Genomic DNA, 19,081 nt, shown 5'->3' with positions numbered 1-19,081 from the left:
ATGTATAAATTAACCCCAATGCTACAACACTCAGAATAAATGTTGTATCTAACCACCGTAACAGAGAGCTATATCTGTTGACTTTTTCAATCCATATAAATTTCTCTAATAATTTTCCGAGAGCTGAAACATCCACATTATTCCAAATATGCTATAAATGTTGCAGACGGATTGTGCATGTAGTTTCACTGTTTTAACCTTTACATGTGGTTTTGAAGCAATTAGAATCGTAAGTTGTCTTTAAACACTGTTTATTCAAGAAAACATTTCAAGTATGATTTATAACAATATAATCTATATGGCGATTCAGTAGAAAGCTGGAAGCTTGTTGAAAACTATTTCCCCTACTACAGAGAAATTTTAATAATCAATAATTGTCTGTGTACACATAGTAAAAAAATCATATACAAATATAAAAGTATACTTTGTCAGTTCTTGGATATCTATCTACCTATCTCTGTGTGTGTATGTGTGTATTTCAAAGATTATTAATGGTCAATACACTTGTGTGGCTGTGACATTCGTTTTGATTATTTTATGAATGTTTGAAGGGCCATAAATATTTACATAGCCATTTCGTCAGAATACATCGGGTCTTAATTTTAAGTCGGGTCGATAATGTGAGGAGAACACAATCCCTCAGTCTTATAATTTTGAAATTCAAACAAAAAGTGTTCAGATGTTTCCACTTGTCCGCATGCGCAGTACCTATTGTTAAAAGCATGGTTTAGGAATAAATAATTAAGGCACTGCATTTGGTTCCCAATCGCGTATACTGAACTTGAACACCAACAAAATAATACAAATGAATTTTATGTTTGTCCCGATTTAGCTAAGACTTTAAAATTTTGAATAGATAGGTTACAAATCACTTCAATCGGCAACGTGTTCCACAGCTGAATTGTGGAAGGCAAGTTTGATCTTTGATAAAGTGTCATTCGTTTATAAGGAGATATAACATTTATATCGAAGAGTTGATAGTTATCAGTAATATGAATAGATTCTTCCAGCAACTAAATGAAACAACTCCACAACTTTTACAAAACTCTGGATGATACGTACATTGAACATATTAGATACAATGATTGATAGAGTGATAAAGATCTAAACAGAGAATAAGAAATACAAATGCGATATATATATATATATATATATATATATATATATATATATATATATATATATATATATATATATATATATATATATATATGAGAGGCCTTAGGATACATTAGATACAATCAGTTTATCCAGTATATCATTTTTCTTTATATATACTGTTTGGTAATGCAAAACAAAATATAATGCAACTAGAATCCATTACTGGGAACTCTAGTAATACTCGGACCATGAAATCAGAGGTCTTCAGTATGTGGCCCAGCTTCCATGTGGGGATTCGGGATCTCTGCTGAGAGGACGACCTGTGTATCGACATGTCACTTGAGGACGAGGCAGGGAGAATCGGTCCGAACATTCGTATCTAAATCAAATATATATATATATATATATATATATATATATATATATATATATATATATATATATATATATATATATATATATATAAGCACATTATTTATAACTCTCAATGTTTTGACGTTTTAGCTTCCGATATATTGCGGAGGCATCATATGGCAATCACTGTTTGTGTGTGTGTGTGTGCGGAATAGCTTAAGACCCATTTCATCGAATTCAGTGACAAAGATTATTGATGATAAAACAACAAGGAGAAGAATACAATTTGGATCTTTTCTTTAAGCAACTTCAGGAGTTTTGCCGTTATGATGACAATAAGACATACATGGCCGTATACAATATGGATACTTACCCCAAAGAGATCATTTTGGCTACCGTTGTTGTACACGGTATTACATTTAGACATTCCAAACAAAGGACGGAAAATATATCTACATTAGCTACAATCATTTTTCACGAAAAATGAATTGAACTAATTGATCTTCTTCGTGAGACTCTCGGTGCTTTCTTTGTTAGTGCAGATGTGTTAGAAAAGTCTCGTGCTAGTAATTTTCAGTGTGCATCCCCTCAAAGTATTGTTCTTCTATAATTACATGTTATATAACAATAACAAATTATGCCCAGATTGACAATAATAAATAAATGGAGTCAAAATTAATGCATGCAATTACTTTGCCCCAGTCGTGGTAATTAAGATTATCTTAGCTTCTATTATGAAACTTATATATACATAAGATATACTTTTCTTGGTCAAGAAGAAAGAAAACAACACATAGAACAATCCGGTTATGTTTTGAATTAAATATTTGAACGATAGTTCGAAATCACGTGGTATTTGACACTCACTCGAGTTGAAAACTTGTTCTGGGTCGTAGGAAATGGTAGCTGTATATCATTAAAAGCAACCCTTACAACTTAACACACTGTTTATAGTCTATCTATCAATACTATCCATCAAATGTATCACGTTTTACTGTAAATGCCACATTTCTTCTGTGAAACGTAATTAAAATTAATAAAGGGAAGGTCACTGGTTGCAAGCGTAGTTGTAAGTTAGTGTATCATGTTTCCTACAAGTAAAGTGAACTAAAATTAATTGCACTTTATGTGGACGTACTTTTAAACTTACATCAGATTTTGCATGGTTAGGATTTAACCTTATTCAATCCAAGAATTATTATTATCCATATCTCATACCAACCGTCAGAATGACCCTTATATTAACATTCTTTCACGTATATTAATACGATTTATATATATACTGGATAGTTAAGTTTCCTTCCTCTCAAATATTAGACAATACAAAAGCTCTGTACCACCCAAGCTCAACACCTCAGGCCAAGCCGTGACACTAGTCCAACTCACCAAACCAAACCGTGACCATAGTCCAACACACCAGGCAAGCAGTGCTCTGCATATATTGCAGCTAAGTCCAAGTTTGACTTATATGATACATTATAAACAACAACAATTTATATAATAAATACTAAACTACATAGGACCAAAACGGGGTGTTAGACAAACCATAATTTCGTCATTGTTTAAGAATATATTCTCCAAACTTCTAAGACAGCGTATTAATTTCCAAAAGTATGTTTCCTATGTCTCAAACAATTTTAAACAAGAGATGTACTGTATATACACGCAAACAAGTCCAACTGCAAATAGCATACACGCTGATCTGCCGTCGCATAATGCACAGAGAGATTAGGATCTATATTGTTTGTTCTACTGATTACTCATAGAAAACTGCATTTACCCTACTCTGCCGGCGCATAATGCACAGCAGATCTGGCCCTGTCCAATTTACAGTTGGACTGGACTTATTATCGAGTATGTGAAGTATAAATAAATCTCATAATAAAAAGAGAAGAAAGTGCAAATTAAGAGAAAAAAAACATAAGCAGATTTGCATTTGTTCCATATTATAATGTAAATGAGAAATAATAATCAAAACGGCTTGCAAAGAATGAGACCATTTTCACCTAAACGGCTTGCAAAGAGTGAGATCATTTTTCACCTAAACGGCTTGCAAAGAGTGAGATAATTTATCATCGATACGGTTGTAAAAGAGTGAGATAATTTATGTACACATGTTCCAATTTAACATAAATTACACAATATGGCAGATGCAAATACCTATACGACATGTTGACACCTTTAATTGTCAAATACGAAGTCATTTCTTGAGCTAGTTAGTATCCCAAGAAACTTTATTTGAGAATGTCAATCAACGTTGATTGCAAGTTTATTTTACTACTCAAATATTTATTTTCTAAATTCATTAGTGTACAAATATTTGTTGTAAATTAGTACATTTGTTATTTCAATGTAGTTCAAGTCTTAAACTAGTTTTATTATAAATGCAAAGTTGGATTACAAGGAATAAGTGAACGTTAATTAAAAGTCTGCTGAATCGTCCGTTGGGTCTTGTTCCATCCAGCATGCAAATTCTTAATCTAAACACACTAATTTTACTATTTTCTTCAATAGTCTTTTGTCTTTCTTGCTTTATTATAAACGGATGCATGTAAATAAAATTATAGTGTTGTTTCAAACCTGTTTTCCAAAGCAAAAGAGTCCTTTTCCTTGTTTGGAATTCTTAGAAAACGTACTACCATGACGACGATAACTACAGCAATCAGACCCAGTGGGATACCAATGCCGAGACTGATCAACAAGATTGAAGTATCTGCAACATAAATGAGAATGTTTAAAATTGAGAAGTAAACTTAACTTAAACACTGATTTTTGTTTAGTTATTATCACCTAATTTATGAAAACTTGAAATCGTAAATGCATCAATCTCTGCCTCCATTTATAACTAATTTGTGCATTATCATATACAAAAATGTTGCTGTGACGCAGGCCATCATGGCAACTCTTCAAACTAAAGTTTCTTATGTTTCTTACTTCAGCTTGACTTTTTCCCTCTTACTTTTTGTTAAACAACGTGCCTTTATGATGATTTGATTTTAAACCGTTCGAAGGATGAATATTTTTAAAACCACTTATTAAAACTCGTTGGAATGCATAGTCTCTTCTAAAAAAATGGCTTCGGGATGTAAAGGTAGTCTAAGTGTATTTATTCACCTGCCTCTATATCTATCTCCTTTAAGTTACTTTTTTAATTTTTTTTTGCTTTTGAGATGCGCACTACAAACACCAGGTTTCTTGGAATGGTCTTACAAACTGAAGCCTAGACTTTTGGATCAGGTAATGACAGCAACAAGAATACTTGTTGAAATATACACATATATCCAGTGTAATTAGTTATAAAGCCTTGCTCGATTGCAGTACAGCGCATTTTTATGAGCCAAATGAAATAGAACATTGAAAGGTGAAAGGATTCTTCCATTCGCACAAGTTTAGTCCACTCTATGGGTAGTTAACGAAACCTCCTACGGTGTAGAAAAGTTATTTTGCACAAAAGAGTTTTGTCGCTAATTTGGGATATCAATCATGCTAGATATCCCATCATTATTGGAAATATATGCTGGGACTTTGGTCTTTTATTGAAAATATACACTGGGACTTTGATCTTTTGTTGAAGATGGTTCATGAACTGTATATGGCAAGTTTGTAAACCGTATCAAAGAAGCAATTCGTTTATAAAGTAGTCTGTTCCTGAGAAATATATATTTAATTGGGGGGGGGGGGTTAAGGCCATTTTTCAATACAGGATACGCTATACGTGTTCACCATTATTGGCCACAATTGTGTTTTGACAGACTTATAGTGGGCAACAGGATTGTGTCTGTATTTCAGAAAATAATCATCATCAAGACATAATATGTACATGACAAACTGGGAATACTCTTCTAAAACTAGATTTGTCTCTCATATCGGAATACAACCATTATTTTTGTTTTAAAAATGTTCCATAGATTCACGAGTCATAAAGATTAGTCTATTCTGAGTTGACGCTCATCCTGCGTCCAGACCTAAACTTAAACACGTAGCCATAAATGTAAACGTCTAAAGAAAATGATTTGTAAAAGTGCATTGCTCAAACTGAGAAACTATTACAACTTTGTTTCCTCGTTTTTTAACGGTAGGCACTATGACTGACGAACATGCATTACTTCATAACAAGATAGATTTTGTTATGGGCACAAAAATTAGCTTGATACCGTAAGTAAAAGAGCAACGTCCATGAACATGCACCATGACGTATATATTCATCGATTCATATATCTATTTATCAATCGGAAATCTCTCTGCAAACGTAATAAAATCATTCCAGCATGGAGGATCTCTGTTATTGGAGAAAGACAATGTTCTAGTCGAAATTTATTTCCTTAAATCAAATAAAGCCAGATAACAACTCTCTCAGTTTAATTAATTACATTAAGATTGAACTTATTAAATCATTAATTATGAAAAATGTTAATAAACGTTATTGAATAGGTTACCTGACACTCCATTAAATCTGAAATAAAATCAGAAGAACATAAATTATTTTATGATCATTAAATCAAACTAAGAAAAGGTTTGTTTATTGTGCCGCTGCACAACATGTTTATTGGATGACTTTCATCTATTACCGTAATTTCTTTAAGTATGCATACGATGGGATTACTCATCAAGTATTAAAGTTGCAACCTATTAAGATGGTTTTAATTATCTTTCTCGTCTTATCCTAATCTTGGCATATTAAAAATGTTTGTGTAAGACAATGCTTATATCTGGAAAGTCTATGTGTTATTTATCTGAGGAAATATAGAGAAAAAAAATTGATGTAATTTCATTGTCCATTAAAAACGTATTCAAATTTAGTCACTCATATAAAACTTAATAGTTTAAACGTAGTCGAAGGACGTCTTCTGATATATTGACATTATCGATATTTAACTCTGTCATCATGCTTGCCGGTGAATATCCTGTCTAAATTAATATACGAAAACAGACCTGAAAGCCGATGCCTGGCACATCTGGCGTTTGTACATGAGAAGAAGTGCCGTCAGAGTAAAGCACAAAAAGGAGAAAAGGTATGAGGGTGATCAACCAGTTGTAAGTAAACAGTGGCATGATTTGTCTGAATTCCTGTGATAATGTACTCATTTAATTACCAGCATTAAGTACATGTCTCGTCTTGGACGTTGTATAAAGAACATCAAGATTGGATTTAGAAGCAATGTCTGAGGAGTTCAAAATAATTGATAAATGTCATAAATATATGGATGAGCCATCAAATTTGTCGCTGCAGCAAACGTTTCGATTCCATTGTATCAATGGACGTTGCTGGATCAGTTATGTTTGGCTTTCGATGTTCCCGTATCACTACAGGATGGGAATAAAAATCACTAGACCTGAAATGCTTACGGTTATGTTGAAATATGAAAAATTGCTAGACAACTATGAAAACAATTAGCAAAGCACGGGATGCAGTAATTTGACTTTATATACAACATAGATAATGTCAGAATGCTACATTGTATTGAATTTAACAGTTTTTTTTCGAGGTGATACAAATATTTCATGAGTTTAACCGTGAAAGTAGAAATGTTGATATAAAGAGATAAAGTGTATTTCTTTGCAGATTTAGATGGAACAAATGTTGCAAAATAATATATACAAGAAAATAAATACTGATTTGTTAATTTCAGACCTCGGAAAGTGCAAGTTATAATACTATAGATAAACAATGGATATATGAGATTAAAGGAGAAATCTCTAAGATAGTTTGACCATTGAAATCATTTGCTTAGCATGAGTGTGTCAGAACCAGCAATAAGATTGTCAATGGTACTTTTATATTTACTAGTAATTTTTCCTTCTTGTTGCTTGTCGTCATCAATTCTATTATTTTCTATATACATAATGTTATTGTCAGATTTACTAAGTTCAAGCAGCTTTATACCCATAGTTGTTAATTATATAATCTCTAATGCACCTATGCCAACCATAATTCATTTATTAACATCATCAAGATCAAGAGGAAAATTACTATCAAAGGTATGCAAAATTTCATCTCTGTCATCTTCATAGAAATGATATAAAATAGTATTGTAAGATTAAATTTTCGCCTCCATTGCATTTTTGGGTCCTGACTAATATTCACGGCCTCTTTCCTTTATGACTTGGCAAGCAAGCTACGTACAATGTGCAGCCCGTGGAGCATTATCTTTAATGATCTACGAAAGTGAAAATTGTTTTATTCGACTTGTATTGTCTGTACATTCGCTACGCGGTTCTTTATCTCCTTGGAGTTGTCAGTGATTTTCCATTTCACTATCTCGAACTCGACTATGCTAATTATTTACTCTCGAAAATCACTGAATACAGTTTACTGATCGTGTTGAGAATTAATTTGTGCGGGTGCAAGCACTTCAGAACAAAACGCGTATTCGTGAGTGTAATCGTCTCGAAATTAATTTGCTAGCACCATCAGATACACCGGTTACTATCGACATAGTACTGATAATATTTCCAGTTAGCTCAACTACGATGGATGTTGTCGCCGTGAGTCCTGTCACACAAAGATGAACAGCTGCTGCAGCGGCAAGACCACAAAAAGAATCTACAACCAAACGCGCGTTTATGTTTTACGATTAACACGGTTATCTTGGTGATTTAATCTCTCTGCTGTTGTTCCATTTCTATTATTTGTTCACGTCGGTAACAATGAGGGTCCATCATACTTCTACTATTAGTAATGTAATCGTGTCGTACAATTCCACCACCGGCAGACCCAGTCCTGACACATCACGCACAGTTGGAATACGCACGTGTACTTCTACCTAATTACCCCATTTTGCTGGTTAAATTGTCATACAATCATAGAAAATCTCTTCCTTAGAAATATCTACATTTCCGGCATTACGCTTTCTGGGGATTTAGCACCTCTTTCGTTCCAAAACACACAGATTAAGCCTATATCTTCTACATCTAACGATCTGACGATCGACTTTACCCGATAACTGTTATCAGTCGACCAGGGTTTTCCTTTGCTAATGGCCGAGGCAATGATGGTTTAACACATTTAACGGGGAATGCGACTGGGGTGGATACATCAGTGAATACTACTTCGCCATTATAGAACCAATTTCGGAGTGTTTTCGCACCTGGAGGTGCTGTCAACGACTGGATATTTTCACGTATTAATGCGATTATTCCATGCTGGGCTCTGGTTGGTAGTGGTAGATCAAGGTGGTCCAAACAGTCAATTTCTATTTGACCCTTAAGAATATTATAATTTAGTGAGGGTCTGGTAACAACGATTTGATGAAGATATTCATTGACAAGTGGAACAAAATCACTATCGATATTGGCATCCTTTGTTACGACATCCAACCACCCGTCAGTAAATTGCGCAACCTCATCTACGCGGTCAGATTACATTACTTATTTATACTGATAAAATCTAATCTTAAATACAGCCAGTAAAGAGAGTTAAATATCCATCCAGATAAACTTTGAATGCTTCAAGTTGAATTTCATCTCCGAGACCCGGTTGGTCGATAAGCGAAATTTGAGACAAAAAGCCAAAATGTTGCTGATTATTTATCAACATTACCTTTCTACCCACTAACCTTTAGTTCTCAATTATGATAAACCGGTATGATCTACACTCGCGCACCTTTATGAAAGCCATTTCCATCAAGAGAACCTAAAAAAAGTAGACCATTTGCTAAGTATTTTTAAGTTAGTTTCTCCCTCTTCTTCTAAGATTAATATTCCTTTAATCTGGATCCATCAAGTTGTTACGCCTGATGTTAAGAATTCAACTGCGATCTGTTTATCCACGTATTGTTTCATCCTACCATCAGCTGGCTGTATCAACATATTCTTTAATAAATATAATCAACACACCAGTGTCTCTAATTCCACCGTGTTCAGTAACCTCAACCAGGTTATGTGCGACAGCCGTTGAACTTGACAAAAATATCTCGAATGTTAACGTTAGACGTTTTAAGTGTACCATTTTGATTATCAAAAATCACACCTAGATCAACGCCATCAAAATGACTAGTAAGCTCAGTGAAATCCGCTTTGGTGGCAAACTAGCTTAGATCCGCATCAGTACCATCTCGTCGGCCTTAGTGGCGTCCGTAAATGTTAATGGACATTTTGTCTAATAATACACGCACTTAAATGTGAAATTTGGGTTGGTGAACGCTCAAGTACATGCAACGTATCAATAACAAGATAACCGCATATGGGACCATCCAAGCGAGTCTGTACTGGTATAGTTGAATAAAACAATGGCTGTTTAGCGTACCAGGTTAGATAATCAACAACTTCAACTGGTGGTGCAAGTCCATACGAGTCAAAATAGAAACGTTGTTCAGGTGTCACCACTAATGCAAGCCAATGATTATCACGTCCTGTTATCACATCCAGAATGACAATACCGGTTTCACGTGACCGTGGCACCATCAATGCAAGTTCATTTCACATAAAGACACCACGAAAATGCTTCATTGATTTTGCTATTGCGAGTAAATCAAGAATGGTCAATGAACGCATCACCTTCAGCGTGTTGTAGAAATAATTGAAGACCTTCGACTAATGGTATTCTACAAAAGGTTCCTTCTAATCAAAAGTCTTTTCCTTTTGATAAACCTGCCATGTCTACGATGCGCTATGCGAACACTCACCGCCTTTTTCAGCGGCATCCTGAACGCAGTTCCTACAGCCCCTAACTCCGGAGCTTTTGCTAACAATGCTGGAATCACTGCAAGGAATGGAACTATTCCACCGGTCTTTTGCATTTGTATCACCTCAGATTTGGATAACTATAAAGTCACCGACGTATTATTATGTTTGTCCGCATTAAGCTGATCAAGTTGTGTTTGGGTCAACCACAAGGGGCATTTCCAGCTAATTTTGTAGAGAATATTTAAGCGTGAGCCCACAATTTATTGCGCTTTTTTATTTTTCCACAGCCGATTTACACTAAGGCCGACCTTCACTTCGTGATAGGGCATTATTATTTAAATACGTAACGAGTTCAATTATGAATTTTATGAATTTTCCACATGTGCATCAATGATCCTAATTCGGCCACAAGCACTCTCCAACAAAAGAGTCTTGTCAGAAATTATTACAGCAAAACAGCCAAAACCACCACCAGCACCATCGACACTTGCAAGAAAATACATGTCAACAACGGATTGCCTGAACAACTCAAGGTGTTCCAATGAAAAGTAATAAATCAGATAGTGTCATTAATTCATGTTGGGAAATAAGGGAACCAGTGTCAATGTTTTAATGACAGTCCATATACGAGTACATATTGTGATATACACATGCAATATGATTGGTTTTGAAGTCAAATTGAATCTTCTTCAGAAGGCTCCTGATGATCATTTAACCGCAACGTAACATCAGTCACTTCTAAGTGGTCAAATATCATCTTACTCTGTGCTTAGCCATTGTCTCAATTTCTAATTTGAAACACTACGAACCCGTGTCTTGGTGCAGTACGACCATGGTGATATTTTATTGCCATGTAAAGTGCCCCTTAACAGTAGTTGGTGTGTGCACATCTGTGGTATGTGCCAGAAACTGCCGCGTTGACGTGGGTCCCGACTGCATACATGATAACAAACGTGATACTTTAGTCAGTGAAGGAGATAACATAGGCATCCACAATGTCAATGTTTCTAATACAACTTTACCATCAGTGGTAAGTGCACCACGCCATACCAGCATCGTTGGAGATATTTTTACAGGTTAAATGTGACTGTGTTTAGCTCCAAAGATTACCATGCGAACATCTTTTCAAGACCCGAATATATGACTGATGGAAATTGCACACGAAATCGTAATGGGCCTCCACGAAGGTGTCCTTGGCTCTGACCAATCCACGGTTGGAAGTTTCGTTAGGGCCAACAACTACAGCTTGAAAATCTGCAGGGTTAGTGTGTAGTTTTGGTCGCCTAACTGAGTACGGTTGACAATGCTCATTATCAGATGTATCCTTGATAAACATCATAGTTTAGTCAGCTGTTCTAGTGTAATCACCATTATATTTAGCAAGTCCGATAATTGTCGTGGCCACGTCAACGTTGTCCAAAGGTTATTTGATTTCCTTTCCATCGATGGACTAACGTGCACTTTTGAACAACGCTATAATTCCGTTGTAAAGAAATTATACATAAGTTCAACTGTGATATTCGCAGGAAATTTTGTACATGTTTTCCATTAACTTCCAAGAATGCTTCACATGAAGGGAAAAATACAGACGTGTCCTACACTTGCAATTTTATTTTTATTTATTGGAGTACCTGGCTGTGTATGACCAATACCGAAAATCTATGTTGCTTTGATCCACCAACACATGCGCACCCATGTCAAATGCAGGATCATATATATCCTTGAAGTGAGCCATGGTGAAACTTTAGTTTCCACTTATATATTATTGAATTTGTCCGATATCTTTTTGGAAAACTCCTCTTTCCAAATCAACCTCCCATTGCTAGATTTACAATCACTGAATCTGACAATCACTGCTGATCGATTTCTTTAAACATTTTACCAACAGCAGGCGGCATTGTTTCTGTCGATGGTAGTGTAAACATTTTCAGTGGTGCTTGAATCACTAATCGGTGTAGTGGATCTCGAATCGATTGATCCGCCTGCAATCCCAGTTGTTTCATTCGAGTCACATCAGTACTTGTATACTGTCAATAACTCGCATTGAAACTTCTTTAGCGCTTGGTGAAGCGAGAGCCTCGAGCACAGTTTGTTCATCTGTGAACAATTCACGAACAACGTCACCGAGGCCAGTTTCACAATGTGTTGCGTAAACAACGCGCACGGGTCTTACATGTCCACGTAAGACTGTCATTATTATATTAAATGTCAGGTCTATCTCTAATGTACAGTTGGGAAGATACACAGGTTCCGTAGGCGTAATTATATCAAATAACCCGGTTTCACGGTTGACGAATACCTAGGCAGCAAATAACACTGAACTGCCACACTTGTAGTTTCAGACCTGCTTTTATAACTATCACTGACAGCTTCACTATTGGCTTCGGGTGCATTGCTGCCCGTGCGAACTGATCCCACAAGTATTCCCAATCGATCGGCAAGGTTGTTAGGGCCACATAACCCACCAAGGTCTTTTCCTTACTCTATTATCAACGGTTGTTTTTCTTGTTGTAACATAAAATACCTCTGATCTGTTTCTTCCGGTGTAAGTGCAGATGTTTGTAGCTGATGGTGTCTTTGTCATATCTTTTCTTCTTCTTTTCTGAGAAATCTAACTTCAAGAAGTGCGGGTGTGGATGGAGGTACAGGTGCTGCACGCCTTTGATTCATTTGTTGTTGCTGATACCACCTACTTTGTTGCTCTTAATCCGGTGAGAGAGTAGATTGTCTCTCTTCGAGTTGTTTTCTTTTATCAAGTTTAGTTAGACCGTTTTCCCCTTTGGGTCTTGCTCTAGTGTTGGTGCAGCAGGTCTTTGTTTTGGTTATTGTCTAAATTATTCTGTTTTGTAGGTGGTAATACACGTTTTGGTTGTGCAGCTGTGGATGTTTGGGGTACACTTGCTGCGTGTTGCTGTTGATAAAAACTTCATTTGGTTTTCCTGATACGCACGTTGTTTATATTGCATACGTGACAGATCTTCCTCTGAAATATATTTGGGGTCAGGGTCACTATAAAGTTGTTGTGGTCGCAATTGCATCACTGGTTTAGGTGTGTACAGTAAATTTTCACCTTCTTTAGTTCTTATGCCCATAAGTGCATTATATGTTTGTACAAAATACTTCCACTGATAAAAGGTACGTTGTTTCTTTCTCCCTGAATAATATTTTAGACCATTAAACGTCCATCTGTGTATTATGTTTATAATGTGTCTTTGATAGCATTTTTACAATGTACTTGTTCCAGGTGTCAGGTCTGCAAAGAGCGATTGCCTCGCGAGCTCTTTCATCAAAGTATTGAACCAGTGTTTCCGTATGCGACTTGTATTCGGATGGCACGTCTGGTATCCTGACACTTGTCTCTCTAACGTCTTCATCAAGGTCTTCTTTGACTTTCCCAATCTCCTGTGGCAAGTATCCAATAGTCGTTGCAGTTGGCTGAGCTGCTTTTTGATATCCATGGTGAGCTTAGCTATCTTACGGACAGGACCGGGTTATTCTTCTGTTCCAGACAGAGCTGCCACCTGCCTCAATGTTGCTCTTTTGTCCTTTTCAATATCCTCGACACGTTCGGCAATTTAATCGGACGGTTTAATCAGTGGTACAAGTGTTTTGTTCAAAGCCCTCTGCGAGATCTTCACGTGCAGTCTGTCGCGACTGTAACATATCTTTGACCTTTTCGCAGCCTTCTATAACGTTGTGAATCAATTCCTGGTGTTCACGAGCAACTTCACGGCGTCGCTTCTAATACTCTTCTATGATATCACTGGCAGACATTTTATATGATTGTTATGATTGTTAAATTGACGCGTGATACATCAATGCGCCGATGTCGATCCAATCCATGCCTTAAATGTCATTGCGGGACCAGATGCTTCAGAACGAATCGCATTCAGAGGCACTACCCCTTGCGGACAAAATCCACTCATTAAAAGTAAATTATACTGATATAAGGAACACACAATGGACACAAAAAGCCGGACATTACCAAACAAATTCTATAGTCAGAATAGGTGTTGGAGATGTGAAGCCGCCGTGGAAAAGATGGCAAGTACTGCAAAATGTCACTCATTGAATTGCTCTAACATGTTTGGCCAAACAATCATTGTGGCAAATTTACCTGCCAGTACCAAGGATGATTTCACGTGCTTGATGTGATGTCCAAACACCTAATTAGGTTCATCATGCTGATCTCTTATTTCTTCCACATGATTGTGTCAAGAGTCGCACATTCAAGTACTCGTAAATATTGTCGGTGTTTTTAGCAGATATAAAGGAGCTGATTTGTTGACGTCCAAAGACTATGCAAGTATCGCAGATGCACTTGAATGTGTTTATAAGCGTTCACCTCTAACATGGTCATGATTATTTCAAGTGGACCCTGGTAAAGAAATTCTCAGATCTATTGATGCATTGTTGTTCAAACACCGTGTCCAAGGTCATGTTGGACATGTCAACATTCATCGTGACCAAATTATTGTGCAACGATTTAATCGCACACTTGCAGAACGGTTATCCGATAATGACTACGCACAAAAATTATTGACGAGGTCTCGGAGTGCTGACATTCGCGGGGTTATCGCACCCCACTCCAACAGTCTTCTCACGAATGGGTAGCACGTCTTCCATTAGTCATAGCTAGCAGCACTAAACAATGAAGTCACACCCACGATCGGATCAAAACCAGCTATTTCGATTCGACAAAATACTCACATTTACTCAGAAAATGAGCTCACTGCTGGCACCATTATAGTCACTTAGATACAAGTTTGTTTGTTATCTATACGCACCAGGAGACTTTAAAGGTTGGCAACGTCGTGCTATTGACCCAGTATGTTCAGTCGATTTACTTACGATTTCGGAACTGATTGATATTACAAGACAACCAACAGATTACCGTATTGGGACTGTCACTGGGTCGAACAAAGCCGAGTGGACTTCGTTCACCGAGTCAAACATTTGTGAGAGAGGAGTTACAAGTTGTTCCTGCAAATACGGAACTGCACGAAGATTTGTTGTAAGACGTTAACATGTCAATGCGCTATTGCATTACATTGACCTGTGTCAGGTGTAAGCTGATTCAGAACAACATGATGGCCAAACGCGTAGGTGGTGATTCCGTCGGGGAGTATTCCTGGCACCGTATATATTTGCCGTGTGTGCAATTCACGTCGATGTTGAAGACATTCCAAGTACATTCGTGTTTGAGAACTTTCTGCACAACCACGCGTGGGACACATTTGGACTTTTTAATGCTCTTCGAGACATCAACTGCTATCGAGTACAATTTAAGCAACAAGTCACACATACTCTTCGACTAATTACCCAAGCATTAGTCTTTGAACTTAACAAGAATCTTTTTATTGATGTTACTAAACAACTTGTTTTTTCCGATAATCGCTGGTATCAGATTCATTTACCAAACAAGGTTATGTCATGTCCGCGTACACATCGTTTGTGGCAATATACAATCGGTGTTACATGTATTAGTTTTTTTATTACTGTGAAAGGCAAAAGCCCATAATCAAAGATCTTTCTGAATTTAAAGGCCAAATCAGCGACCAGCCTTTGATGTTTGTCTTGTCTACAATGACTGACAAGGTCGACTCGGATTCATCTGAGTAGATTCTCTTTGATTTTTCCGAACACTGCATTGTTCATGAGCTTGAAAACGTCCTTCTCAATTTCATTTGTGGCCTTTGTTCTCAGATCCGTATTCACCTGGAGATACGGTGCAATCCAAGCGTAATTGTGTTTGGTTCTAAGACTTGGTACTAGTTCGGTACATTCAGTACATTTATGTCAGGATTCATCGACGATAGCGCACTTATAAGGGAACAGTCACATAGCAGGCACCGACAACGCTTATGGTGCCAGCGGATAATCTATATGTACATCATGTAAATGTTCAGGTTATCTTGATTAGCTTCGAAGAAGTATCTATGGTCACAGCTGATTTTATAATCGAGCATGTGTTTTTGAACGCCAGTGTGTATGTGATCAATCCAGAGAAACCCACCAACTGGCGCGTAATCTAAAAAATCTTCAATAAATAAATCCATGAAAACATGGAAAATGTGTCTAAGTTCATTTCGGCCTAAATAACCTCAAATGATCCAACGCTGAGTAATGCAGCAACTCGCATACTACCGTTCGGAGTCTTAAACTCTATGATACTAATCTTGCTGGTGCATTTGTATATCACATATATAGTTTTAGTTTATCTGGACTTAAAAAGGGGTTCATAAAATCCTGTGCATTGGTGAATGGATGACATTGATTCTTCCAGTCGCAAACGTTGTATCCCATAATAAGCCTCCATTGATATTTTGTACAAAAAAAAGTGGAGTCTGCCAACAGTAACACAAATTTGAAAATGAACCCTTGTCAAATAATTTGGTTACCTATTTCAGGGTCCTCATTGGAAACTTCTTTTGCGGAGCTAAAAAAACTATTTATCGGAAAGGAGTCCGCGTAAATAACCCTAAATGACCCATCACTGAGTACAATGCCAGCATGAATTTTGTCAGAATGACGTATTTACTTAATAATGTCAAACGTATCACAAATCTGTCCAATACTTTCAGGTTGTTTATGTTCAACAGCAGCCCTTATTAAATTCCTCTTATGCTTGCACTTCTCCGCTTCTACATCAGGGTATATTATTTTGTAGAACTGGTCATTAGTGCGTTCGAATGCTATTCCTATACAATACCCCAAATATATCTGTTTAATTGATTTGGTCTTGCATATCTTCACCATCATTACAGCAAAACATTAGCTAAAATTATCACACGATTCAGACGCTGCTTCAGACGTTTCAGACATAGCAGGCTATTTAATCAGAGACTCTACTCTTTCTTGCACAATATTATATAAATTCTTTTTTATCTTCATAAGCCACATGTGCAGTCTTGGGCGCACCCGTTCGCATCCAGGAACACGATTCATCAGTCATTCTTACGGTCAGTTGTGAAGGTTGTTGCTTTGGTTTCTTACGTCAAATCAATAATGGTGTCGCTTAATCACTGCAATTACACAACTGACTTCGATCTAAGCCCCTAGTTAGAAACGACAAAATCAGAGCTCCAGAAGTAATTCAGCCTATCAATGCGGTGAAACTGTTCTCAATGACAGCTAAGGTGCACCGGAGCTTTATATACCCAGTTATCTGAAGTATAGTCATCTCATACCATATGCACCGATTTGATTTCATAATCCCGCGAATCATCCCAGTCAACTATTGTCATAATTAAGCAAGTTAATGAACTCGAGTGAGCACTTGTACTCTGTTATAAATGATACTAATTAATTTGCATATTTACTGTCCTTTGACCCGTTCATTTTTAAGTGGTATGTGTTACACACACACACACACACACACACACTATATATATATATATATATATATATATATATATATATATATATATATATATATATATATATATATATATATTTGCAACTTTAAAAGCGGCCAAACACTTTTTGAGATCCTTCAAATAAAAGAGATACAATAAAATACTTTATTTTAAGATTGGTTTTGTGATTTTCTGTATGGAGGGGCTATTTGTTATATTTTGTCATCAGTTGTTAACATTTCTTTTTCAAAGACGTAGAAATATATATCCAAAGGTCGACTGACTGTTACTCCAATATTCTAACTAACGGGGCTTTTTACACATCCATCTCAGCGAAACAATGTAATTATCTTATATCAAAACCATGATTTGCAGCATTAATTTTTTTAGTAAGATCAAAGGAAAAAGAAATTTTGTTTTCTTAAGTCCGTCCAGCACAAACACGTATTTCAAACGTGTGTAGAACTATCAATCTTTAGAAAGTGTAACGGTTCAGATCTACTGCAAAATATTTCACAAAATAAGTATTTAGTTCTTTATCTGCAAGTACATTGTAGGCTTAATCGTAGGCATTTTTTTTTACCTCCCCTCATCCATTGCTTATTGAATAGATCAGTGTCCAAAAACATATCTATTCAATAAAAAATGTCATGTTGCAACAATAATTAATATGTCACTCATCAGTGGTATTTATAAACATTATCCTCAGTTATCAGGGCGCCAAAACCTAAAAGGCATTTAAGGTAAATTCTAGCAGACGACACTGTATTTTACCTGTACTTTTGTTCCAGTGATTCTAGATTTGGTTGACGAAATACATCCAAGGCGGATTGGTCAGGTGATTTTTACTTTTGACTTTTAATTTTTCTGAGTAGTGACAAGAGAATTTAAAATATTTTTTTTTAAAAAGTATTGGTCGATCGACACCCATTGCTGACTATTAGTTGTGCAGATGTAACACTACGGGTTTTTTTCCAAACTTTTTGGTAATTTCCCCATGAAGAGCGAGTAAGAATCTGATACATACATACACACACACACACACACACATATATATATATATATATATATATATATATATATATATATATATATATATATATATATATATATATATATATATATATATATATAGTGTGTGTGTGTGTGTGTGTGTTCAACTGACAAAGTGTTTCTTTCACGTCCAGACCTATAAACGAATATTCCAGAACGCATGTTCTTTTTTCTCGAAGTGTAAACTCTAAATTTCATTAAACAAAATGCTGTCTAAAGGGAAAGAAATTAACATTCCCTCACACCATAGTTGGTAAAAAGAATGCATATAAATGACATATGTCTAAAAAAAATGATTACGTTTCACTTACTTGCATCTTGGCTTCCCATCCTCTACAACGCACACAAACGAGTCTTGGCAACCACCATTGATTGCAACGTATGCTATGCACATTTGCTGTTCCACGTTCACACCAATGGGAACTAAAGACACAAACAGCAAAAATAAATAAAATTAAGATCTGCAAGTATAATATGTTTTATTTGTTTATGTTTAATATTATTTTCGAACGGAATGGTCATGGTACCGTCGACTAATGCCTCGCATGAGTAATATAATGATGATGTAGAAGGTATTTAACTTACTATAT

At 36.1% G+C, this 19,081-nt stretch overlaps 1 protein-coding gene across 1 annotated transcript in view; it reads right to left on the bottom strand.

Annotated features, from left to right (window-relative positions):
- Window positions 1-234: 234 nt before the first annotated feature.
- Window positions 235-19,081, bottom strand: part of LOC149771958 (uncharacterized) — a 51,001-nt gene continuing 32,154 nt past the window's right edge. The window contains exons 21-24 of the mRNA XM_089948047.1: window positions 18,803-18,914; window positions 5,892-5,908; window positions 4,036-4,168; window positions 235-1,480 (exon numbers count right to left, since the gene is read on the bottom strand). Coding sequence (XP_089804173.1) covers window positions 1,366-1,480; window positions 4,036-4,168; window positions 5,892-5,908; window positions 18,803-18,914 — 377 coding nt within the window. The 3' untranslated portion in view covers window positions 235-1,365. The remainder of the gene's footprint in view (window positions 1,481-4,035; window positions 4,169-5,891; window positions 5,909-18,802; window positions 18,915-19,081) is intronic.

This window comes from Sinohyriopsis cumingii, unplaced genomic scaffold (assembly GCF_028554795.1).
Source record: "Sinohyriopsis cumingii isolate HCF-2022 unplaced genomic scaffold, ASM2855479v2 utg001554l, whole genome shotgun sequence".
In the NCBI taxonomy this organism is placed as follows: domain Eukaryota; kingdom Metazoa; phylum Mollusca; class Bivalvia; order Unionida; family Unionidae; genus Sinohyriopsis; species Sinohyriopsis cumingii.
This window is presented reverse-complemented; position numbering and strand designations above follow the sequence as displayed.